We start from the raw sequence: 27165 nt of genomic DNA, 5'->3' as shown, positions 1-27165 counted from the left end.
GACAGAGTCACAGAAGAGCCTTGAGACAAATCTCTGTCCTTCCTGTAGGACAGACATCTCAGTGGAACCCATTTGTGACTTAAAGTTTATTTGCAGTTGTTTGCACAAGTCCATCCCAGATCTTAACTAAGAATTAAGCTCAAGATTTCCAGATGATGAAGAGAGAGCCACCTGTGCTCCTGCTCAGGAAATATTGGCAGCTATTCTCGTGGAGAGAGGCCTTTTAAAAGGGTTTTTCATGACAGTGTGATGAAGACAGGCTTGCAGTGCTGGTTTGGAGTCCCCAGGTACTGCCAGGCATTGGTGCTGCACAGGTCTGTTCAAGGAATGAGCACTGTGAGTAAGTCAGTGCTTTGATTCAGACTGTAAAGGTTATAAAGGCAATATAGACCATGGGGGAAAGTGCTGCATTTTCACACTTGAGTGAGCACCAGTGTGAAGGGCTGTGTGTTTGCCTGCACCTATAAGCCTGTTTTAATTAGAAAAGGGGTTTGATACATGTAACTGGGAGTAGAGTGTGGCTCCAAAAATCGTTTTAAAAATTATGCTGCATCAGTGATCTGACAGTGCCCTGGAAAGGTTAAACTGAGTGCAGATCATTTAGCTTTGGTACGATGATTAATTTCAAGTGATACCAGTTATGAATACTCGTTTCAGGTATTTACTGAAAAAGCCAATATATCACATGGGATCTTTAAAAAGTAAAATAAAATCAGTTAACTGTGATTTTTCTTCCAAATAAACTAAGGTGATTGTGACCTTGACATGGCTCTTTCTTCCAGCCCTCCCCTCCCCTCTCATATGTACAAAACTGACATGCTCATCTGTACACTTGAAAAGTCCTTGATACTGTTGATATTTACTGTTCATTATTAAAGGTCTTCTGCTTTACAGGCCTAGCTGTTAAAACAGGTGAGATGGCAAATGCTGGCATGATAGTTTTGCAGTTGCATAAGAGATTTGAATGTATTATTAAATCCCCTGATGAATATGATTAAGAATCAGCCTATTAAGAGTTCAGAATCAAGTGTACTGCTTTTATATTAGTTATATTAACTTTTGTTCCTCTTTTCTGTGGTGTTTCAGTGCTACGGCTGTTGAAGGATGGTGCTGACCCTCATATGCTTCTTTCCTCAGGAGGCTCCCTGCTCCATCTGGTAAGAGTGATTGAAGATTATTGTTAGTGACTGTGGATAAACAAGGTGGGAAAGTGAGTAGCAGATTTGGCATATTAACAAAAAAAAGAAAGGATTAGCAGTTTTTTTTAATCTGAACTGAGCTCCACTATGGCTGTGATTGCATCCAGCTATTCATTTTAAATAAATGGTCATTTTCAAATTGCTTGCAAAAGAATGGATCATGTCATAGCGGTAGAGTGGTAGATAAGAAAGGAGAATGAAGCATTTTATTGATAAATTATCTGTGCAGCAAGAAAGAGCAAAGGAAAGACTGCTAGATTCCAAATACTAAATTATATGGTTCAAAGGTTCACAGGTCCTGTATGAAAAAAAACCCCCATGATTTAGCATTTTTCCTTTTTTGTTGTGATACTTTCTTGCAGCACTTTCCTACATGTGGATATTTAACACATTATCTGCATTTAGTTTATCATTATTTGCATAGCATTTCAGATTAAGTAACAAGAAGATAAAAGAAAAACAATTTGTATATAATAATAAAAGTAAAAACAAGAGGTAAAGACATGACAGGCAGACAGAAAATACCATAGGAGTAGAATTTTGGCATTGCTGAAGCCAGTAGCAAAACTTATAAATAATTCCTACATGTTATGATCCTGGTCTGTGATTCTTCAGTTGCAGACATGCTGTCTGTGAAACTATTTTAATACATTTGGATCCAACTTTATTGCACACTGTGACTCAATAATCACTAGATTATTGAGCCACAGTGAAACATAATCACTGGATTATGTTTCTCATAGTATGTGTACAAAATACAGCAATTTATTGATGAGAAAGAGCCCCTGTAATATTACTGGACTCCAACACACCTGTAGCCATGCAAGATCTTGCAAGATACAGCATTTCCATTATGTAATTAGTCTTTGTTTTCCGTTCTCTGTGGCCATGCTGTTTAACCAAGGACTTTAGGAAATAAAGGCCAAAGTAAAGGGAAAGTGCAGTAGTGATTTGGAAGAGAGAAAATTTTAATTCTCTTTTCTCTTGTCCACCTATTTGTCTGCTGTAAAAATGCTCAACCATTCTTTAAAAATGCAGTCCAAAGGAAATGTTATTTTTGGGATTCCCAAAACAGAGGCATCCCTAATCTTACCCCATGCCAAAAGCCCTAGGAGACAATCTTTACCTTGAGTGTGGTTGATTTGACATAAGTGTCAGGCATTTTAAAATAAAAGAGAGAAAATTTCATCTTCAGGGATTTTAAGTTGCTTTATCTAGTTCAGCTGCTGCACAGTTTTTAACTGCAGATAAAATCTGCAGTTGAACTGTGCCATTTTAGGTTTCTTGATCTGCATCACGCCTCAATTCACTGTCACAATCATTATCTCTCAACTGGTGCCTGCTGCTTCACAGGCACACATATGCTTCCAAAGGAAGGAAAGCTTTTTGCAGTAAGAAATTTGCAGTAGAGAACCATGTGTAACCTACTGCCTCAGTTTAGTCAGAGTTACTTGTTAGCACTCATAATTCATTTACAGGAAAATGTTCATCCTACTGGAGATAGAGGCAAACCTGAATTCAATGAAATTCGGATTTGACCCTCATTTGGGAGCAGTACAGACAGGAGAGGAGAATCATGATACAGGGAGACAAGATAAGCCAAATTTATTTTCCAGCAAGAATTGAAGCTAGTAATTTAGCATGCACCTGTGTTATATTCTTAAAGCCCACTCAGATCCATTCTAAGTGTTAGTTTTACAACTCTGAGGCTGCTTGGTCCAAGGGGGAGCTTAGTGTTTATTCTTTCCACTTGTAGGCTAAATGTTTTTCTGTTGGAATGAATGGAAAACATATATATTTTGACATTCTTCTTAAAATCTGATTAATCATATAATTCCATTTTCCTTTTTTCATATCTGTTAACTTCCAAAATGTGGTATAATTAAAAAAAAAAAAAAACAAACCCAAATGTGACACTTGATAAAGGTTCTGTTTTTATCTCTGTAGAGAGTGTCCCAATATGGTTGAATCTAGTCAAGCTTTGGGAACTTCAGAAATATTCATTGAACTTTCTTTAGGTTCCATGAGGGGAGAAGTACAATAAAAAGTGAGTAGGTGCCTGAGCTGCCCGTGCAGTACAAAGCACATGGTGTCAGGTCAATTCACACAGGCAATTACCAACCTCCACCCTTATAACAAAGTATGTGTGTCACAATTTCATTCTGGAACCTTAACTGAGCTTGTACAATTATTTCACAAAATCTATTAAACAACAATCAAGGAGCAGCAACAAATCTAAGCTGCAACTAGTCACCAAAGGCCCCATGTCTGTTATTAATACACAAAATGGCTCTTTGATGCCTGTCATCTCTAGAACTGGTTGGTTGGTTTGGATTTTTTGGGGTGGTTTTTTTTGGGGTTTGTTTTTTTTTTTTTTTTTTTTTTTTGTTGTTGTTGTTTCTTAACAATGTCTTGAAAATATGGTTGGTGTTAGATTATGCTGATCTGTAATATAAAATGTCTTACCTCTGGTTTGTTCAATTTCAGCACAGAACAGCTCAATTTAAGTTGTACTGATACAATGAATGATATTGATGCAACAAAACAAAACTGTTTCTACAGCTGCCAGAAAAGTTACAAAAGCTAAAAGAAATACATCAGAATTCAATTTTTGTTCTATAATTTAATGGTCAGTGTATTTGGAAATCATTTAGCGTGGGACTGTTTTTTTATCCTGATAGAATTTAATATTAATCTTCTGGGTTATCTATATTTATGATTGCAGCGGTACATGCAGCTGCTGCATTCTGCTGAAGATCTCAGCTGTATCTTGACTTCACAGTCAAATCCAGTTACACTTTTCCTTCTTCTGCACTTCCTTTTGTATCCTGGCTTCCCTGCCAGATTAAAATTAGCTCCCCCCTAACTTCTCCTCCATGGGGAAAGAGATAGGTTCCCTCTCTAAAGAGTGACTGAGATTGTGTGTGAGGCCAGAGTTCGGATCTTAACTTGTTTGCTTTTAAAGGTATTATCCATAACCTTATGCATAAAAAGTCGTAGATGTGACAAAGGAGTAAGGTCAGCACAATGTCTAGGCCATTTTCTTCTCCTCTACCAAAATTGTGACCGTGACCAAGAAATGTGCACACATGCATGCATATATACACACATGTGCATCCCTCCACCCCACAACAACACTCTCAGTGTGCAGAGTATTTATCTGGCAGAGAGACTCGAACAGAAATCAATATAGTTAGTGGATTGGAAACAGAATGGGGGTATGAAGAGGGCAGAATGCATGAAAAGGCAGAAATTCATGTATGCACGGACATGTGTGTGTGGGTGTACGTAGATACCACTGCTCATGATCCTGCACATGAGCAGGATCATGAGCAGTGGTATCTATGTACACCCACACACATGTGCACTGATTTGGAATGGCAGTCATGAACAGGAAAAAAGCCTCATCCTTATAGTAGATTCAGCAGATTTCATAAGGAAATAGGGGGTTCTGTGAGTCATGCACATGGAACTGGAAATCTCCACACAATTATTTCTATGGATTCCTCAGCTGTCGTTCCCTACAAACGCAGCAGCTTAACTACAATGTGTCAGATGCCCAATTTAAATTGTATGTAGCAAATTTAGTTGTACACTGAGGAAAACACCATCCCTAATCTGCTCTTTTTTCTTCCAGTGTGCTCGCTATGATAATGCATTTGCTGCAGAAATTCTAATTGACAGAGGAGTAAACGTAAATCATCAAGATGAGGATTTTTGGACATCAATGCATGTAGCCTGTGCCTGTGATAATCCTGATATTGTCCTGCTACTGCTACTAGTAAGTAAAGCAAGCCAATGCATTGTGTGCTTGAAAAGGGGGCAGAATGGAGCACCCTGTGGTTGAAACGGCTGTATGAATGCAACATACTGCTACTAATCATATCAGTAAAAGCATGTACAGTGTTTGGTTTTTCTTGACATTGCTTTGGTGCTCAGGATTTTTAGAAGGCATTTTTAGGAACTTCAATGAGAATAAATTGCAAACATCAATGTCAAGTATCTCCTATTTCTCCCCTGTGGTCCAGAGCTTATATCTCTGATAAGCACTCAGTCCCAAATGGGATATTCAGATAATTTCTTTTCTTTTCTCCTTGTCACTTTCTGTTAAGGGTTGAGTTTTCAGACAATCTTATCAAAAGCTTTCTCTGAATAGCAAATATTGGCTCACTTACACTCAGTATTCATAAAAAGTGTTTGTGGACATGGTCAAAATGAGATATTTAATATTTATATAAACAACTCTGACTTTTTAATGCTGCGTTTGCACAATATAGTAATAGATATGGCATTCAGCCGTTTTAGAGAGCAGTGGTGTGCCAGGTGGCCAAGAAGGCCAATGCTCTGCTGGCCTGTCTCAGCAGTAGTGTGGCCAGCAGGAGCAGCACAGGGATTGTCCTCCTGTACTTGTCATTGGTGAGGCCACACCTCAAATGCTGTGTTCAGTTTTGGGCCCCTCACTACAAGGAAGACACTGAGAGGCTGGAGTGAATCCAGGGAAGAGTAATGGAGCTGGGGAAGGGTCTGGAGCACAAGTCCTATGAGGAGCAGCTGAGGGAGTTGGGGTTGTTTAGGATGGAGAAATAAGGCCCAGAGAAAACCTGAAAGAAGGTTGTAGCAAGGTGGGGGTTGGCCTCTCCTGCCAGGCAGCAAGCAACAGGACAAGCAGAAATGACCTCAAGTTGCACCAGGGGAAGTTTAGATTGCATATTTGGAAAAACTTTCTGTGCTGAAAGAGTAGTCAACATTGGAATAGGCTGCCCACAGAAGTGGCACAGTCAACACCCCTGGAAATATTTAAAAGTTGTGTAGATGTGATAGAGATGGACATGGTTTAGTGCTGGACTTGGCAGTGCTGAGTTAATGGTTGGACCTGATGATCTGAAATGTCCTTTCCCCCCTAAATGATTCTCTGGTTCTGTTTTGTGCTTGCTTTCCTAGGACCAAGGGCTCTAGTTTTATGCAATGGTACTAATGCAGCTCTTCCTCTCAGTTCATGTGATCTTGCTCTTTAAAGTAGTGCAGAAACAGTTCACAGTCTGACAGTTTTTTAGTCTTTTTTATATAATTTTAAAATATTTATGTTTTAAATGGGTCGTTGCAAGGTCAGAGTTTCTTGTCATGCTCATATTTGTATTTCAATGTTACGTGTAGAGGGAAGGGAGATATATTTTTAGACTGTATATTTGATAATACATTTCATGAAATCTCTTTAGATTATTTAGTCTATTCCTTCTGTTCAGACAACAGCTAGTCACACCAGCTTGCCCAGGACCAAATCTTCAAACATGGAAAGTCCACAAACTCACTGGGCAACCTGTACAGTAAAAAAATCAAAACAAACAAACCAAAACCACAATAACAAAAAACGATCAGATACATCTGGTTTTAAACATTGTGGTTACTCCTGGCAAATAAAAGATGAAATTTCCAGGTCATGTTTTATCTCTTGTATTACCTCAATCTGTCCAGTGTAGATACTTCTGAAGCCTCTGTATCCTCTGTATTCTGCATGTACTCCTAGAGTGATAGACAAATTAGAACAGAGCAGTTTATTTATAAAAACTCTTGTACTGTGGGAAACTCTTGTAATGGGGGGGATTTTCAGAAATTCTGAATACAGTGCTGTTGTCTTTAATAGGAACAGTTTAGGTTATAGAGGGCATTTGTAAAATTTTCCTTGACCTTTTTTTTCAAGAAGCTCAAGCTAATTAAGCTTCAAGTGTTGTTATACAGGGTTATATCCAAAATAATTTTCCTATGCCTATCATTTGAATGTTTTTTGACTTGGTCCCTGTTTTTCAAAAGTTGCCTTCATCTGAAGGTTCTAATTTTTTTCTGATAACTTGGTTACCTAATACATGAAAATTTCAATAAGCAAGGGTACACACATGGATTTTTGCAGATCAAGTTTGAATTGTCCATATTATTTGCAATAACTACTGGTAAATCTGCCCACATTTCATTGGTTAGCACTTTTAAAGGCAGAATTTCCTTGACAAGATAAATAATACCTTTATAGTCTCCCTTCAAAGTCAAAATTAAAATTTTGAAATTTTGAGATTTAAATATTTTTAAAGAGATAGCAGAGGAAGGGAAATATTCTTAGGAAAACAGTATGTTTTGAACCATCACATTAATGTCCTCTTTGATAACACTTGACAATGTGAAGATGAAAATTGAGGTCGGATAGACTTATTTTTCACAATTCTGAATTGCCTTTGCGTGAGCAATTCATATTAGAAATTACTTTGCCTTGAGGTTAGTGTTAGTGTTTCATGGACCATGTCTAATGTGTAGCATGAACCTCGATAATGCCAATATGAGCTACAGTCAGCTTCTATTATACCACAGTTTTTCGTTGGAAGAAAAACGAATGCTTCTTGTAACCTCAGGAGTTACTTTTAAATAAAATTTCTTCTGGACTGAATTTATAGCCCAGACAACACCATATTTTCTCTTTTAAAGATGTGACTTAAAATGTAACAGCATGATCCTTTAATTGTACAATTCAGATTTCTGAAAAACTGTCACAGAAGCCAGTGGAGATTTCCTCATTAAGGATTTAAAACATTTCTTGAGGGGAAAGTAGGGGGAAAAAAAAAAAGTATATGTAGATCCCAGAAAGCTAGCAATGAAGATTTGCTTAAACATTCCCAGTTTCTGACTTCATCCCACTTTTTGTGGTCTTCATTTTTCTCTGGCTGAGACAAGATAATGACTTGTCGTTCATCACCTAAACTGTGTTGACTCACAAATTCTTTGTGCTGGTGGATAGCAATGACAAAATCAAAGCTCATTCACTGCAAACTAGGAGGGGCTGTGGCTGTTTGCAATGTGGTAATTTTTTGTCGTGTCCTGTTGGAAGGCTCTTGGAATTGCAAATACTGTTTTTTGAAATGGATGCAGCGTGAAATGCTTGAAGCTATTTCTTTCCATAATTCCCAACACTTTACCCTAGGTGGCACAGCTTTCCAAGGACACATTTACGTCTTAGTGTTGTAGCTGTCAGCAAGGGGAGGGGGGCACTGGACTGAGCAGCCAGGAGAGCCATGGTGTGCTGAGCAGTCAGTCAATGAGGAGCTTAGCCTGGGGCACTGCTGGCACATCAGGAGGTGCAGAGATCAGAAGTGGTCCGTGGGGGTCTGCCTGCCACACATGCCCGTGAGGTGGGAGAGGTCACCTTCATCAGTCACTGCTCGGCCACAGCAGCGTTGTGTGCTCTCCCCGTGGCACAGGGAATTCCTCTTTGTGGATTTTGGTTGGAGGAGGCTCCTGTAGCAGGTTGAAGAGAATGCTGAAGTGTCTTTCATTTAAGAACAAAGATGTGTAGGCTTGTGTACATTTGTGCCCACATGAAATCTCTTAAGAGTGTGAACAGCGACGAGATTTGCTGGAAAGATCTGCTCTGTCTTGCCTCGCTGCCTTTTGAAGGCTCAGGACTGTCAGCAGTTCTGTCCAGTTGGAGTGTGGTCTTTTTCATCATTTGGGGTGCATTCCAACATTGTATTTTTTCTTAATTCCCTACACTTGTTCTATCACTAGCCAAGATTTGTACCTTAGTTCTTTGTCCCATGAGTTGCAGAATGTCCAAGCACCAGCATTTAGATGCTGCTCCTGCTTTGTTAGCTGTAGCAAGTGTTTAATCCTCTCCCTGTCCTTTAAATGGCTACAGCTTTAAACTTATACTCATCACTTGCAGTCTAATTGTTCCTCCACAAAAGACAATTTTTAGCTTCAAATACTTTTAATTGATACGTAAGAGTGGGTAACCTTCAATTGTGCACTGTTAAAGCTATCTTCTTGTCATGACAGCTCAGCCCCACACAGTTTCTTATTCACTCTCCCCAGGTCAAAATCACAAGGGTAAAAGTGAGAATACTTGTGCGTTGAGATAGAGACAGTTTAATAGGGAAAGCAAAAACTGCACAAATAAGCAAAGCAAAAGACAAATAACTCACCCTGTCCTATCAGCAGGCAGGTGTTTGGCCATCTCCAGGGAAGCTGAGATGGCTCCACCACATGTAGCAGTGTAGTGGGAAGACAAATGCCATCCCTCTGAACATCCTCCTCCTTCCTCCTCCTTTCCCCAGCTTTATATGCTGAGCATGTGGCCATAAGGTGTGGGATATCCCTCTGAAGGGTTGGGGCCAGCTGTCCCAGCTTCTTTGCACCCCCAGCCTGCAGTGGTGGGGTGAGGAACAGAGATGGCCTGGGCTCTGTGTAAGTGCTGCTCAGCAGGAGTTAAAACATCCCGGGGTTATCAGCACCCTCTTCAGCACAAGTCCAAAACACACACTGGCTACTGGGAGGAAAATTACTCAATCCCAGCCAGAAACTGTGCACATGCGGTGGAATAAACATTGATACTGTTGGAGTTTTGTATATTAACCTTGTCTACTGAGGCAGAAGGGTAGGTAGATAAAAATACCACTCTGTAGAACCTTGTATTTTCTTTTTTTTTTTTTTAATTTTTGTTCACTGTGCATTATTTTTCATTATGAATTCTATGTTTTAGAGGATCAGCACTGGTTCACAGTCATGCTGAGCTCCTATTTTCAGTTCTTTTTTCTCAAGATACTTATGGCTGTGTTGCAAACCACAAGTTTCTTTATGACTTGCTGTCTATGACACTAATTTCAGAGCATAGCACAGGTAATCATCATGGAGCTGTACAGTTTGGCTCACACATTGCAAGTTTTTAACTATGATTTTTCTTTTATAATGTATCTTTGATTTTGCTTTTGGGGATGGTTTTTTTCTCCCCTCACACTACTAAAGAATCATGAAATCTTTTGATGTTGAATGACCTGAGGTTGAGAGCAACAGAGAAAAAGAAAACTGATGAGGTTGTGTTGTTATAGCGTAATTCACTTCATTTTACTGTGATCAGAAGGCACCTTTTAGTGGGCAACATGAGCATTAGACTTTCACCATCTCAAAGGTAGATCTTGTCAAATGAAACTAGGAAGGTGGAGATGGTATTTTGGTATTTGTACAGCATGTGGCACAGCAGACATTTATTCTTTATTTATTCTTTCATAGAACTGCAAGCATTACTGTGATAAACGTGGCACTTAATTAAGTAGAAAAGAAGAGATCAGTACTACATCCTCAGAACATTCTTAATATGTTTTTTTAAACTGACCTTACTAGGAAAAGTAAGTGTACCTTCTGTCTGCTAACTAATTAAATGTTTCATCGTGTACTTTTTGGAACGTAGAATTGAAGCACAAAATGCAAATCTGGAATAGAAGGCTAAAAGTACAAATTAAAAAAAAAAAATTGAGGCTGAATATTTTTTCACTCCCCTGTTTAAGAACTTAGGAAAATCTGTGCTTAGCAGTGTGCAAAAGGGAGTTACCATAAAATCATTCATTAGATTTGCAGCAACAATAGATGAGCATTGTCAGGTATATGATACTATCCACTGTATGTGTAATCCACTTTTGATTTTGGTGGGAAATCCCCTTTCCAAAACCAGATATATTTTTACTGGAAAAAACTTACATGACCTGACTTCCTGTTGGGAGTAGAAAGGAAATCTTTATGGGGCTGTAACTCTCTTTTCTGCTCCACCATATGATTGAGAATGGTGCATATCTGAAGTCATGTAGTCAGGCAGCAGTTACATAGTTATTTTGCCCTTGTTCTTTGCAACTGCATCAGGCTGTGTTAGCAAGCAGAGATGAATCATCAAAATGCCATTATCTCTAAAACTTAAAGAAAGGTCTTTCCATTTCATAGTTCCAGAAACAATTACTTCCTCAGAGGAAGCAATTCTGCCCTCCCACTCAATCTTGCTCAGTGTGACTTCCTCCTTTGAGTCAATATGAGAGGAAGCAGGGAAGGGAAAAGAATAAAGAGCAGTTAGAGGTCATGAAGAGACAGTGGCTAACAGTTTACAGTATAAATTATCATGTAGCTCAAAAGAAAAATGATTCATCTGTCTTCCTAGAGGCAGATACCAATATATGTAGTAAGGAAACTTAAATAGCATTTTTTTCTGTGAAAGCTGTGGGTATCTATTTGAATTCACTCAGTTTGCAGAGGCTGGTGGATGTGTGAGAAGTGTAGGAGGGAACTTCCAGAGAGTGTGTACTACTGGCTTATAGCCTTTCATCATTGCTAGCTGAGATAACATAAAACTAACCTAGATGAAGGCCACTAATTAACTAAACTAGGTGATGGCTTTTAATGAGTTGCTGAACACCAGATGGCAACACTCATGGGAAACTTTAGAAATATTAGTCCTTCTCCATAAAGGGTGGCAAAAAGTGATGAAGCTAGCTAGTCATGCAGCACTAAAGGATGTTTAAGGAGACATAAGAACAGGAACTTAACTGGATACAGCACAATGGTCAAAGCATTTCACTTTGAGCACTATCATGAAAGTAATGAGATAGCCTAGAGAAGAAATGAGGATAATATAAAGAGAAAAGAAATAGCATTGAACTTCAATTGACAGGAGAAATAGCCAGTGAAATAAAATCTGCAGTTCACTGTTCAAAGAATGTTAAATCGTGGCAGAAATCAAAGCCTTTTTACATGGGAAGTAGACACAGAAAGTAAGATGTAAAAGTCTGTAAATACTTCTTCGATGTCTACAAATCTCACACACAAACAGACACACTTTCCCTCTCTGCCTCCCTTCATCTCTCCTCCCCTTTCATCCTCCCTCCTCTGTCCAGGTGGAAAACATTTGTGGTAGGGGATGAGACTTAGGACACAGACCATGGCTATTCAGTAGCATCTGTATACTGTGGAGTTCTTAGAGCATCTCCAGAAAACAAAATCTCCTGGAGGTAAAAGAGAGTTAGACCTGTTGGAAAAAATATCAACCCCAGTTTTGGCTGGAGCAGACCAGGAAAAGTATGCTGAGAGATGGACAACATGCACAAAAATGGGGAATTTTGGATAAGTTCACTCAAACTCTCTTTTTCCCCAGAGAAAGAGGATCAAGAAATGACAAGATAATGAAAATCAACATCTGGCTTTGATCTTCAGTAAACATAGTTTTGTGCTATGAAGACGATGGTCTGGGGATGTTCTGCCACTGGGGGATATTTGTAGAAGGTGAAGTTCATTCTTCATGCCGAGTGGCCTCTACTTGAATCACTGACATAATTATTCAGAGAGTTGCTGATGGAGTAGCTAGGGACTTGAGGAAAAACTCTTAGTTAAATGAAGAAGTGAAAAGCTGCTTGGTAGTGAAGAACTTGGCAATGAGACAACAGCCTAGCTATTAATAGAGAAATGGGCCTGAGAATTGCTGTGGTTTCATGTACCTATATCAAGTTATGTATTAGATATTTTATGCCTGTCAGACTATGCTAAATTTCCATAGCCCAAAAACAGACAGGACAAAAGTTTGTGGAAGAGCAGAGTTCAGAAAGAAAAGTTAAGTGCTGGGCAAACATACAATTTTTCAAGCATTTGAAATATTTCTGTTTGCTTGTTTTTAATACTGTTTCCAGAAATTTAAAAGCAAAATACAAAATGGCCAGATAGCATGAAATCAAAGGAGGAAAAAAAAAGGGCTATTTCTTTCTCAAGAAAAAAATTCCCAAAGCCACAAAAGCTCGATATTTCATCTCTGAAAGTAAGTTGAGAATGGCATTTAAATCAGTAACTAATTGTGTTCCTCAGAAGTATTTATTATTTAAAAAAATCTGGATTTTCTGTGGGAATAAGTATGTTTTATTATTTTTTAAAATGTTAGGAGATTCTTTCATTGGGGAAGATGGACATTTCCCAGCCAAATTAAAAGAAAAAGGCATGTGTTTAATTTGTATATGGGATTGGAAATTCAGTATAATTTAGTGATCATGACAATAATGCACTTTGTTTATTTGGATCTATATATCTTTGTGAGCAATGTTTTCCAACTGTGACAGATTTTGACATCAAGTATTGAAGTAAACTGAACTTAAAAGTAGACCTTGAATCACCATATTATTAGGATTTAAGCCAATTTTTTTAAAATGAGGTATTCAATCCAATTTCTTATCAAATTATAATAATAATAAAAAGTTTGTACCATTAATGAATAAACTTATATTATTTAAAAATCATTACATAGTTATTATAGTTATAGTTATAGTTAAATAGATTTATTTTTAATCTATATTTATAATATAATTTAGTGTTTGGATAAGAGCTGTCCCTGAATTCTAAAAAAAATCCCCAAACCACTCAAACCAGCAGCCTACCCTCTCAGTCGTATATGGCTTTTTGCGTGTTTTCATTTCAGAAATACTGGAATGAAATATCACTATGGCATAGTTTGTAATGCATAATTTAGAAGGGCTTGGGAGCATGAACCTGTGAAAAAAGAACCATCAAATGAACATCCATGAATTTTTGAATTTGTGAGTGAGCCAGTAGGGGAAATTGCAGTGCTGATACAATTTATCAGAAGTTCAAGGACAGTTTACCTTGATATGCCACCATAAAGATTGATGTGCAAAGTCATTGGAAAGAAAACTGCTGCAGGAAAAACTGGCTTACTTATTGAAAGCAGATGGTTTAGGTAAATTGTAACAGTGCAGGGTCAGTGGAGCTAATAGATGAGGTGGCATGAAGGTCATTAAAAGACTCAGGTTTGCACATGTGTTTGAAGACTTTTCAGCTAGAACAGGAAAGGTGGAGCAAAAGCACTGGTTTTCCAAATCTAGAATAATTGGTGTGGACTCTGTGTGGAAAAATTAGGTAATTCAGTTCAGTGTAGAACAATATAATATAATGAGACTGGGTTGGATAGTGAAGTGTTGGAGTTAAAGTAATGAAAAGAAAAATAATGGAAAGTTGGATGTACTTTATTTTTTCTGGTTTGGTAATGAGTTTGAGCAAGATGTGGTTGCTGCCTGCAAGGATGAAAGGCTAAAGAGATGTTGGAAAATGTATAAAAGCTGGCTTATGAAAGCACAGGAGAAAACTAGTCTTTATATTATTTCTAAATAACAGCTGTGTCTTCAGCTATTTGAAGTTGAAGTTTATGAAATCAGACTTGTCTTAAATTTCAAATTACTCTCATTAGAAACTGTGATATATTGTGAGCTTTTAAAACACCCTAAATAATATTTTTCCAAATGTTAAATAATGGGAAGTATTTGTTGAATTAGTGAATACTGCAAGATTACCAGCTTGCATTTTTTGGGAAGAAGGATGTTCCTTAAAATTATGACAGTACTAGAAGGTGGAAAAAATAATTTTCTTGAATGAAGAGCAGAGAATGGTAAGGGATTGATTATGGACAGTTGTTTCTTTGCAAGTTGATAGGTTAGTGCCTATTACTTCAGCAGTGCCTACTAATATTACACTTTATGAACATGAGGAAAAAATTTGTCTGATAAAACACATGCACAAATCCTTGATAGATAGCACAGTAAGTATTTATTGAAGTATTTATTTCAATTTTGTGTAAAATTTCATCACTTTTCCAATATATATATTAATCCACAGAGACCAATTATTTCAGATAGACCTGGAGTCTTATGTTTGGTTAATATATAAATGTCAGCTGTGGTTATGCTCGCATTGCTAGGATTAATAAGTATATCTTTTTCTTTTCATATAATCAATTCCAAAATTTGGCATGGAGCATATATTTCCCCCACAGCTCTATTAGGGACTAACTTGCTGCAGTCCCACACAGCAAGTTACTATTGACTATAACTGGAAGATTTTTTTGTCTACTGCACTTTATTCATTACCCAAGTACAGGAAAATAATAGAGTTTTTCTGCTCTTCTGGTGAGTTCTCTAACTATATGCTGATGTTCTGAGAAGCCAGGTTTGTGTTAAGGTGACTGGCATACTAAACTCCGTAAATAGGTTTGGTATTTCACATGATGATTTGTTTCTAGAAGATCTATATTTAATTACTAACCAGCAAGACAGCATCACCCTGAGTGCAGCTTAAGCTACTGTACAGTCCCTTCCCTGTACACTTGGGAACATGTTGATGTTATCAATCAACACAATTAATCTGTTTCATAACAAAAATGCAAATAAATTGAGTTAAAATAGCAGTTTTGTACTCTTTCTTCCTTGCATGATACATTTATACTTGCAGAAACTGTATGCTGTACACAGCTATCGTTTATTGCAGGCTGTTTAATCTCCTGCATTTTACACCAGAGACATGTAATACAGATTTCCTTTCTTTTTACTCTGTGTGTGTATATACATTAACATGGGCTCTGACTTTTTTCTCTGCATTAATAAAATGGTAAGATCTGATGTTATACCTGAAGTAGTGCTATTTACTCATGTGTGCCATTTCAAGTGTATTTAATTTACACAAACGCACACAGATACACACACGTGTGTGTGTGTATATAATCTCAAAATGGACTGGAGAACGAAAATCAAAATATTCAGCATATGTATTTCCCAAGTAACAGAAATACAAAGACATGGATATGACAGTGTGCATAGACAGGAAGGGAAAAATCCCCCCAAACTGTGGGGATTGAGGAGAAGACATCAGGTTAAACAGGGCCTTGAGGCTTGCCCCTACTTAGATTTTCTACATTTATGTTATTTACCCTGAACATGTTAACTACAAGCTTTTCAAAAAACAACTTTCAATCTGTACTGAGACATCAAGATCTACTTCCTTTCCTTGTAGCCATGTGGTTGTTTTCTTTGCTCTGCCCTCTTCTTTGGTGTGCCAGGGGTGGAAACTCTTTCAAGTGAAGCTACCAGGCAGAACTTAGTCCTGCAGTTTTGTTTGGAGCATGTATGTGTATAAATATATATGTGTGTATATATATATGTGTGTGTGTGTGTGTATGTGACTACTTTCCCATATACATGCATGCATATTACATTTATATACATACAAACACATAGAACTTTGTAAGGTAATGTATTAGTAAAACTTTACCTTGATATCTTGTATTTAATTTGTACTTTTCAGAACAGGGGTGGATCATCAGTGGATGCTTTATGTCTCCAGTTTGCCTACAATAATGCTGTGCCTTGCTAGCTGTCTAATTTTGTACACAAGTGACTGCTCTTGCTAACCCCAGGGAATGATCTTTTTAATTCCTAAAGTATGAGATTTGTTTGACCTTATGTAATTACAGGCTTGCTTAATGGCTATAAAGTAACTGTTAACTCTTAACTGTGGTGTCAGATAAAAAGTCTTTTTGACAGGCAATTCTGAAGGCTCATTCCCTGCTGTGTGCAGGAGATTTTCTTTCTATTCTAAAAATAAAAGGCAATAATTTCAAAAAGTGACCTTTTGTTGAAGTATTATGTAAGTATATAAGACAGGGACTGATCATTTTTCTGTGTGCCTGTCATAATTTTTAATGATTACAATTAAAATAAAATTAGAAGAAAGTGTGCTTCTATTCTGTTATCAGAGACATTCAGTGCTCGAATAATTTCTTTTTTTCCATAAGCTCTGCTGCTGATGGGAAGTTTGCAAGTCCCATGTGCAGAAACAGATGGGGAAATTTTAGTCTTTAGTCATCAATGCTCTTTGAAGTTTCCTTTCTAATTCCCTTTTCTTGCCAAATAATTTGAGTGCTGGCAATATCAAGTCAAATACCCTTCCTTCTGTACTTCAACTGTCCTTTTTTTGACCTCATTCTGATCTTTTGGATTTTTGCTGCAGTGTCTTAATAATAGAATAGAATGAGAATGCTATTCTAGGCAAAAAGAACTTTTTTCTGTGATATATAACATGCAAGTCAAGTTTTCTATATTTTTTCAATTCTTTAGGCTACCTCCTACTTTCAATAAAAATGCAAAATTTCAGTGAGAAAATACCTTCTGAATTTTTTTTCACACTTTCAGATAAAATGGTTTTAAAAGAGTTAGAAGTACATAAAATTATTTTTGTCGTATTCAAGCAGGTACATCCAATTCATGTAATTTTTCCAAACAAAATTCTTTTTTTGCATACTAAGCTAAAAGGAGTGTCTTCATGCTCTTAGAGACCTTCTGATACCCTAATGCCTCATCTTTTTGTCTCTTTTCTGAGAAGCCCTCAATAAAAATGTGCAACGTGTATATTGAACCAAGAGGTGCCTTCATAAAGTAGGAAAGTAAGCAAAAAACACCATTATTGTTTTCTTTTTTGTCATACTTGGCTTTGGAGATCAAAATCATAGCTATATCATTCTTCATTAGCTGCTCTTTAATGTAACACCTTTTTTTCAATGGAAGGAAAATTTTTGGCAGGTAAAATATTGAAATATTGATATTGTATTAAGGCAAGTGCATATCTGTAATTTCTGGTTGAATAAAGCATATGTGCAGAGACTGGAGAATTGGATGTTAAAACTCATAGTTATGTGAGAGCCTTAGAACTATGTCCTGCCCATGGCCTGTCACACCAGAAACTGTAGATTCATTTGCCCTAAAATGTGACTATGCTAAACTGTCTCATGCCTGAATGCACATCTGGCCAATAAAAGCAAGAGAAAAAGTATTGCTCTTAAGGCCTATTTCCTCACAGTCATAAAACCAGCAGTGATTACATGTGAAGATACCCTGAGGCTGAGGCAATCAGTGTTCAAATTGTGTGGCAAAATTTAGTCATGCATTTGAGGTGGAGATTTTCATGACATTGAGAATGATCAGTTGAAGTTGTTGAAAAACTTATAAAGTATGGAACTTAAGAAACAGAAATGGATATCACAAAAATTATTCCGTTCTTCCAATTTCTAGGCAGACTAGCTGGATGATTCTCAGTGTTTCAATATATTTGTGTGGGAGAAGAGAGAAAATAAGAATAATTGCTTGAGGCAAAGCTAAGTCAAGGAAATCAGATTATATTTAGCTTAGAAATTAAGACTTTAAATTCCAAGAAGCCTTGGTGGTTTGTATTAGGATTCAGAATTTGAAGAACCACCATGAAAGACAACTTGCTGTCTGATTAAGATCCAAATACAAATCTGTATGCCTTTAGAATTAATAGAATATTCCCCAATCCTCATGAATTTTGTAGTTTTAGGACATGGCAAGGGTGGGAACTTGAGAAATTTGACTGCTTCTGGATAACTAGGTTTTACTTTTTGTTTCAGAACTGCATGCTTAGCTGTATTTTACTTTGAAAGATGCTGTTGCAAACATGCTACACTTCTAGGGTGTTTTCAGAAGTCTTCAGTACTGGAACTGAGTGGGATTTTCTTTGCCTTTTTCATGCCTTCCAGCTGATGGGCGGAATTTAAGTCCCCATGGTGCACAAACAGATGGGAGAATGTTGGTCTTTCATTTTCAGTCATCAGTGCTAATTCTTTTATCTTCTGCATGCATTAGTCAAACAGACTATGCCTGTCAAGCAATCTGTAATATGTGCCATGACAGCTTTTTTTTTTTTTTAACTTTACTGAAAATCTTTCTTGTGAACTGACATTGCCTACATTCTATTAGTTTAAGGAGGAAAATGCTTTATTCATGAACTAAATGGTTGCCAAAATGGTTGTGGAACTTTGACAATTTTAAAGTACTATTTTTTTTTTTTTTTTTACTATTTTGTGAAGTAATTCAACAACCAGGAAGTACATTTTCAAAGACACTTGGGGATTTTTGTAGGCATTGGTGATCCTATATACATACAACTATACAATGTTTTTGTGAAAAGACACTGTATTGGCACATACTTTTATCCTTTTTTACCCAGCATGTCACAGAGGTACACGCCTGAGATTTTTGGAACACTTGCATGTTCATTATGCGCACTGGCATGCACCCATAAATCTTAATTTCTAAACTATAACAAGAAAGTAAGTCTGTTTTGATGAGCAGTTAAGTTGTGTATTCAGATTTTGGTGCCCATTTTTTACAACATGGAACCCAGAAGAGCCATGAATTAAAGAACTTTTATCCACAGTGCAGCTGAAATACTTTACTTGTACAAGGATGAGTGAATATCAAACTACATTTTTATGATCATTCCTTGACTGGTTTAGCATGTACCTATGATAGAAAAAAGTGAGTAACAGTGGCATAACAAAAATTTGTAACACAAATGCATCTATTTTAGCATTTATATAAAAGTATTAGCATAACAATTTCAGCACTGTATTCTCTCCTTATTTATTGAGAGCGCTTTTTTGGAGATTGGTGTTTTATCCTTTTCAGTTTATTTTATATGCTTGGAGGGCACTTATAAAGCTCTGAATTCAGCTTTGATTCTGTAGGCTGTGTTGTCACAGACATAAGGGATTGAGCTTTGTGTTTGTGTTTTTATGATGTGGGTGGGATCAGGCATGCTGAAAATGAATTCAGACCTTTATTATATCACAAGTTAAGCTCATCCAGATGGCAGACAGTTCCTACTCCCTATGAAAGAAAAGTTTTGGTAATGTGGCAGGCATGGGTTTATAGACAGTAGCAACTCTTACAGAGTTGAAAGCTCTGAAATAGAGCAAATATTGCAGACAGTAATATTGCAGCCTTTCCTGTGTGAGAGGTGGAAACTCCTGCTGCAGGTAACCATTGATCCAAGGTTATGGAAGGACCCTGTAAATGGTGCACTGGGTCAGCTCAGTTTGCAGAGCTGTGCTCTCTGCAAGTCCATGTAAAAGGAAGTGAGAGTCTTTTCTATTTTAATGAGGGAGAATTAGTTTTCATGATTACAGCTTGACATGATGCCCCACTATGAAGGAAATCAGCTGAGCAGGAGGATTTGTTCCCTGCATTTTCTCTATTGCTACACAAGCCCAAGTAAGGCATGCATGAAACATTTGTTAGTGTACCTAACAGTTGTTACTTTGATTTGTGATCCACAGATTTTAGTTCTGAATTTATATGTATAGATATCGAGTTTGGGTCCTTGTTACTTTGCTAAGAGACACTCTGCAAAGAAAGGGAGAAAATATTTTCAGACTTAATGAGGCCCCTGTTTGCATTTCTTCAATATTTTAGGAGTTCAGGTTTCAATGCATAAGAAACCTGAAAGGTTTTGATGAAAACCTTTTATTTTGGAAAAGTTATGGCATTTATTATGGTTGAGGGATGGTGGTGTTTTGATGTGAAACTTAACTAACTGCAAGAAACCTAACTGCTCAAGAGAAGACATGGTTTATTATTTGTAAAACACAATACTTTGAAGCTCAAGTCATCAGTCTGGAGTTACTGCAATTCCCATTTAATAAAATATCAGGTGTGTCCCCCACAAACTGCAGTGATGGAAATTGCCTGAGAAAGGATGAAGAATGGGATTTTAAAGGATTGCTGTTGTACAGGTGAAATTTCCACTTTCTTGCTTTTCTTCAAGATGTATAAAAGGAAGGAGGCTGCGAGGGTTAGCTGTGCAGCAGATATCCCTATTTGGAGAATGATTTTCCATCAGACACTCTCTTGTCTTCTACAAGGGAAGTATGTTGTCTTTTTTTTTTTTCTTTTCTTTTGTCAACCTACATTAAGGGTCAATAAGCCAAAACTGAAGCTAGAGCAGCTTTGAGCTGACTGTACTCTTTGCCATGGGCTGTACTGGACTTCCATATCTTTGTAGCTAGCTTATAAATGTTTGTGATTCCTTTCCATTTCTTTGTCAAGCCTAGGGGGTGGAGGAGTAAAAGTAAGTATTTAGAAATAGGTTTCCTCCATGTTAATTTTCTAGTCCTGAATCAGCCTTTTTCATGGGTTGCTTTTGATGTTTTGTTCTGGAACAGGAATCCTTTATTTACTCTGGAGTGTGTAGATATTGATTATCTGTCTCCCAAATATCTTAAGATTCTGTGGTGTAATGGGGAAGGGTCTTCCTTAAAGGTTTATGTGGAAAAAAGTTAAAATGAAAGTATTAAGTCTGCAATCAGTGTTCTGAGAGACAGTATTTAGGTTTAATATTTTCTAGTTTTTTTGTGCTCACAAAGAGAATACAAAAGAGGATATTCAGCTTGTGTCTGTCAGTTTTCTTCTTACTAAGCAGGCAAAACTCAATTATGATGGCAGCAGGTAGGGGAACTGTCAGTGGAGGACCTGTAATTGTAATCACTTTTTTCCCCCAGCTCTTCTAGTAGCTGTATTGTGATTTCTTTGAAATAATTTTCTGCCTGCAGAAAATCTGTTGTTGAAATGAGTTGGAAGGAAGACATGCTTTTGAACTGAGAGCAGCTGCTCAATCTCACTTTATTTTTTATTTCTTTGTCAGTGGTTTCCTAATGTGGTGAGGCCTTCAGCTTTTTTTTTTTTTTTTTTTTTTTTTTGAGCTTTGCTTTGAGAACTGTTCCTCATCTGTTCATCATCGTGAATTTGTGTAAAGTGGTATCCAGTGCTAATGACCTAAACCACAACACTGTGTAGAGCAACTTTATTCCTTTTGCTTTGTTAAGGAATGAGATTCAAACAAGTCTAATAGCAGCCACAAAGAGGAGCCAGCTAGATTTGTGGGATTTGGTATCCTGAATGAAACTTTATGCAAGCCATCGAGGTTAGAGAGCAAGATTGCATGGCACCATGGAGCCATGAGCATGTGGGATTTCCTGTGTGTTTCCTTATTCCCAAAGTAATAGAGCTTTATATCCTGATTACTTTTGCTTTCTTTTTAACTGTTTGTGTACTGAGGGCTTTGGTAAGGATGTAGGATTAGCGCAGTAGCTGTGGCATACATGAGAACATGCAGGTGTGTGTCCGCGTAAACCTGGGGTGTCCTTCAACAAGCAAAACCCTTTCATGGAATTAATGTGAAAAAGTAGGTCAATAAAGGGGGAAAAATTTAACTACACATGTCAGAGGAGGTGAAACACCACAAATATTTCATGAAGAACTACATTTAATTTTGGTTTATGACATTTAAAAAATGGTGCGGTTATTAAATCATGTGGTTATATTTTATAAAAACATGAAAAAGTGAATTGTTCAAGCTGTTAATGAAAAATTGCTAGCCTATCCCTTCAAGAAATTGATGAACACAGATGAGAGAATAGTATGTAAATGTTTCTACATTTGCATGTATATAAGTGTATACTGTTATATACATATGAAACATGTGGAATTGAATAAAAATGGATTACTAATATAAGAATATAAGCAGGTATAGAAAAGTCAGGTTTTGTGATGCGGTTGACAGGTGACTGCACAATTTGCACACAGCTAGCATATTGTAGAACAATTGAACCGTTGTAAGAACTGTGCAGAAGCCTCCTATTAGGAGAAAAATTTGGTTTTGGTTTGTTTTTTTTTCCCCATAGCAACATGTGTATTATTTTTTTTTCCTTCCTCTGTCCTTTTTTTTTTTTTTTTTATAACTACACATATTCACATATTCCTCAGGGTATACTGTATTTCTTATTGCCTTCATAAAACCTCATGAAGCCAATGGTGATAATCCTAGGAGACAGAGGCAATTGCTGTGTCATCATTTCTGTATTACAAATATTTTATAATGCACCTGGGACTTTCTACTATATGAATAAAGCTAAATTACTTATTTATTTCAAATATTTAAATAACCTGCATAGCTCACAGTTTTGAGAGAATAATTTAAGGTACGAAACAGAAGAAAGAATTTCAAGATTTTAATTGAATCATAGTCAGACTTTCAGGATTCTGCCCAAATTCCACCTAAAGTGGATTGATGCTGACTGGTTCAGAAAGTATTTCCACCGGGAAACCCTTCTGACCACAATCTTTGGTTGCAAAACCTGTGACATCCTAGTTGGGAAGGAAAGCAAGAGTTAGTGCCTAGGCAGAGAAATGCCCAAATCTCTCCCAAGTCCTTGGAGAACCTTGGTAAATTAGGAGTCCTCAAACAATGCCTAAATCAGATTACACTGCTGTCCATATTGGTGTGATGGCATTGAATTTCTGGACATACAACCCAGTGGTAAGAACTCTGTCCTTAAACACTGGAGATGGCTGGAGAAGGTCTAAACCCACAGCTTTTCATATGGTTTTCACCTATCCTGATAAAGTTAGACTGCCGATACAAGAAATATTGTGGATTTCAGAGACACAGAAGGAAATAAAACATTTTAAATCTTTAAATAAGGACACATTCCTCAGAATGGAGATTCCTGGGCACTTGTTCTTTTTTTTTGGTTTTTTTTTTTGGATAATGATAGGTAGATTTTTTTTTCATTTGGGAACCATAAGTTGTGTCACAGCACTGGAGATAATAAATAGTAGGAAGTAATATTGGCCAAATATTAAATAGTACAGAAGGAAATTTTAATACTTTCTAAAAAATTAAGTACTTAATGAAAAATTTGCCCCATTGCAAATTAAATTGCTTTTTAGAATCAATTAATTATTAAAAAAAATGTTGAGAGATTGATTGGTTATTGATTGCCTCTGAGTTAACAATAATTAGGCTTCCTAAGTGTAGAATATGGACTTAACTCAACTTTTAGCTTAGCAGTGGGAGTTTGGACATTGATCCACTGGATACAGCTGCAGCAACACAGTCTTAAGAGTTTGTGACTGCATTTATCCTTGGGTGCCTCTCCCAAGGGGCAAGAGGTAGCTTCTATAGGGACAGAGCACTGTAGAGGACTGTTCACATGTGATGATGTCATGCAGTCACTAGTTCTTGTAAATTCTTGCAAATCAAAACTTCCAGTAGTGCTTAGACTTCAGAAACTACATGGTTCTTTCCCCATTTTCTGGAACATGATTTGAGGAGGAAGAGTTCAGCTCCTACATCATCCTGTTAAGCAAAAGCAGTGTTCTTTGTACTGTCTTAAATTAGCTCCAAGTTTAGCTGTACAAAGATGTGATCATGGGATAAGTGTCATTGGAGATGTACTTATGTCACGTACTCTACACTGAATCTGAAGTTGCTCATCTCTCTTCCACTGAGTGGGAAACCATGTTAAACTGCATCATGTTGGTAAAAAATGTGGTCATGCACATAGATTAGTACTGTGGAACTGTGCACATCTAACCTACGTCAGCAACATTGCTCCTGAGCTCTCTAGCTAATCTTTAGGGACACCACTTTATTAGAAAATTAGCTATTCTACTCTGGTTTTCTGAAATGAAAACGTTGAAAACATCAGAGATTCTGCAGATAGGTAAACAGAAAGAAATTAAAACAGAATTAAAACATACAAGCTAGTGTGATCCTAATAAAAATTGAAGTATTTAAAATCATCATTTCTGGAGCTAGAAAGGAAATCTTTTGTCCTTTCACTAGCCAAAGGCATTTTCTCTTTGGCAGCAGGCTCTGATTTCTGATTACGTGGGGATATTATGTAAATCTGGTAAAGTCTACTCAGTTATTATTGATCACCAGAGTTCAATCTCTTTTGCTGTATCTGCATATGGATGTCATTCTGCATAGCACAAATGCACTTCAGTTGCATTTTGCATTTGGTGTTATTTAACCTGGTGTCTTTAGAAACACCTTAAGGTAATATATTTAAAGATGTTCCCTCTGTAGTCTTACTGAAATAGAACCAATTTATCATTGCAGACAAATAAATATCTCAAAATTTTTTTGTATATATGGCAAATAGTGCATACAATTTTGTAAAACATTTATCATTTTTATTGAGAAATGACATGAGAATGAGGATGTATTGAAAATAAGTAAGCCAGTAACTTTTCACATACATTGAGCACTGCATGCAGAATTCAAGTGAGTTGTATTGAAATGGAATAAATATGCAATCACAGTCAATGTATAAGGAAGGTATGCATGCAAATTTGGAAAGCAATTTCATCAGCATGGGGACAGTTTTCCTCATGTTTCCTTCAAGGGCTGTGAGCAGAAACCTAAGGACAAAGTAGGACTCTATTCAGATAATCTGAATTCTGTCTCTAGTCACATCTGGGTTTCTTATTGTCTGGCCTACAAGGTTGTAAATGTAACAGAGCACTCAAGTTCATTAGCACACTTCTGGCCATCTGAATCTAAACCAAGGTGCAATATCTGTGATGTTTGCAATATGTTCCACACTAGTGGTGTAGCCCCTGGTTAGTAGTGGTCTAGTCCTGTTCAAGGTCTTCATTGCTGATGTGGGCAGTGAGACAGAGCACACCCCCAGTAAGCTCACAGATGGTGCAGAGCTGGGAGGCAGGGATGATACACCCAATTAAAAATGCCTATTATTAAACCCATAAAATAAACTGCTTGGGAGCATTGCAAACATTTTTCAAGATATTAATATAGAAATACCCAATAAAATTACTTGGAGATGAGTAATTCCATATTGTATCCTTCCTTCTGTGATATTTCATCTTAGAAATGAATTTAAAGTGTGCTGCTGACCAAAGTAATTATCCTACTTTTCCTGCGTTTGATATGTCAAAGGTCTTTTGGTTTCTTAACTCAACAAGGAAGAAAATGGTCTATTGACATTACCTGGAGATTATCTACATGCAAGGAAGAATAGATTGCTGCAAATTTTTCTGAGGTTTTGTTATATGCAAAATAATAAGATACGAAATTATTTTGCTTTTGTAATTCTACCTTCACCAACACATGGGTAGAAAGCAAAACAAAAATCGTACTTCCTAGTAGTGGAACAAGTGCAATAAATAGTTGTTAAACCGTCCCCTAAAGATACTAGGATCTTCAAATCCACCCTTTATTTGATTTCCTATCATCTTTTTCATTTTATCTGGCAGGACAGACAGTAGAAATTTATTTTCATAGCACTATCATGAATGTAAGCTTTTACAATTTTAAGTCTCCTTCCATTCCTTTTCAATAAGCATGAGAGTCAAATCTAATTTCATTTAAAAATTCAGAAGAAATACATCTAATCTAAATTTGCTCTCTGGGCTCCCCTTACAGTCAGTGCAACAAGATAAGGCTAGAAGGAAGTAGTGTGTTTTGCAGGAGTACAGATTATTTTGCCACATAGAATGTGATCTAATAGGATGTAAGAGATGTTTGAGACAGCTGAGGTGAGTAATTTTTGATGCCTGTCTGGCCCCTGGTCTCTGTTGGAAGCTCAGATCACCTCAGACTAACAGTTCAGCTTCAAGTTTGATAACATAAAGCTTACATGAACTTGCTCATTTTTTTGTGTCAAATTACCAGCTGAGCCAGAACCTGAGCCTACTGCAAGTTTTTCTTTGATACAATACTTACAGAGAAAGCTCCTGAAAAAAGCAGTCATGTCTTCTATTAATAATTTCATATTGCATTTGACCTCTGCTGCTGTGGTTTTAAGAAAGGCAGTCCTTGGCACTTCTAATTTTTATTAAACTCTTTATCATATAAGCTGTTAAGAAAAGTAATTAAATTTACTTGAGGTCACACTTATTTCATAATTCCTTGCCATTCAAAGCCATTGAAAGAAATTTGAAATTAATTAATGTTACAACCTCTTGAAGAAGATACATGGCAGTTCACTAGTAATGTAACTTCTAATGATGTACACTAGTAATGTATGCTTCTATGTCCACCAGACATTTATATATTAAGGATGACAGCTTTTTTACTTAAAAAAAAAAAATTTTTCCTACAGATTCTTACATTAACAATCTTTAATGCAGAAAATGCAATCATGCTGGTGGTTTATTTTCAAGCTTCTCATGAATCTGTTCATTTCACCACCCCTCAACCCCAAGGGCTCTTCTTAGTTGTCACTCATTTATATTGAACTCTGAATGAAACTTAGAGAAATTTCAGCCTGGCTTCTTTAGAGACTACAGTTGAAATTATCAAGCTCATTTTCATTGTCTCCAGTTGGTGACAAATGGCAATTTCATTTAGCAATGGATGGTTCTCTTTGAGGTTGGATTGATGGATGAGGCCTTAAGAGGTCAGGCCAGCTGACAAGGTTACCCAGGCCAGCTGTCTGCCCTTCCCTGCTGCAGGGGTGTCTGTGCTGCTTGTCAGCCACCCCGACCACTGCTGGTTACTGGTGGAGTGTTTTAAGGCAGGCTGTAGTCAGTGACAGCTGACTTTAAAGTGTTTTGCTGCAAATGGTGGTGGGTTCCAAAACTCACCGATGAGCAACTCAGACATCTGTGTGGCAAAGCCAGACTGGACAGCTTGTGTGGCAACAGTGTCAGCTGTCTCAGACAAAGGCAGCCTTTTTGAC

General features: G+C 37.1%; 1 protein-coding gene across 1 annotated transcript in view; it reads left to right on the top strand.

The window, feature by feature from the left end:
- Positions 1-27165, top strand: part of MYO16 (myosin XVI) — a 259909-nt gene that overhangs the window by 22665 nt on the left and 210079 nt on the right. The window contains exons 2-3 of the mRNA XM_059839709.1: positions 1087-1157; positions 4837-4980. Of these exons, the coding sequence (XP_059695692.1) occupies positions 1087-1157; positions 4837-4980 (215 nt within the window). The remainder of the gene's footprint in view (positions 1-1086; positions 1158-4836; positions 4981-27165) is intronic.

Source organism: Haemorhous mexicanus, chromosome 2 (assembly GCF_027477595.1).
Source record: "Haemorhous mexicanus isolate bHaeMex1 chromosome 2, bHaeMex1.pri, whole genome shotgun sequence".
NCBI classification, from domain to species: Eukaryota; Metazoa; Chordata; class Aves; order Passeriformes; family Fringillidae; genus Haemorhous; species Haemorhous mexicanus.
This window is presented reverse-complemented; position numbering and strand designations above follow the sequence as displayed.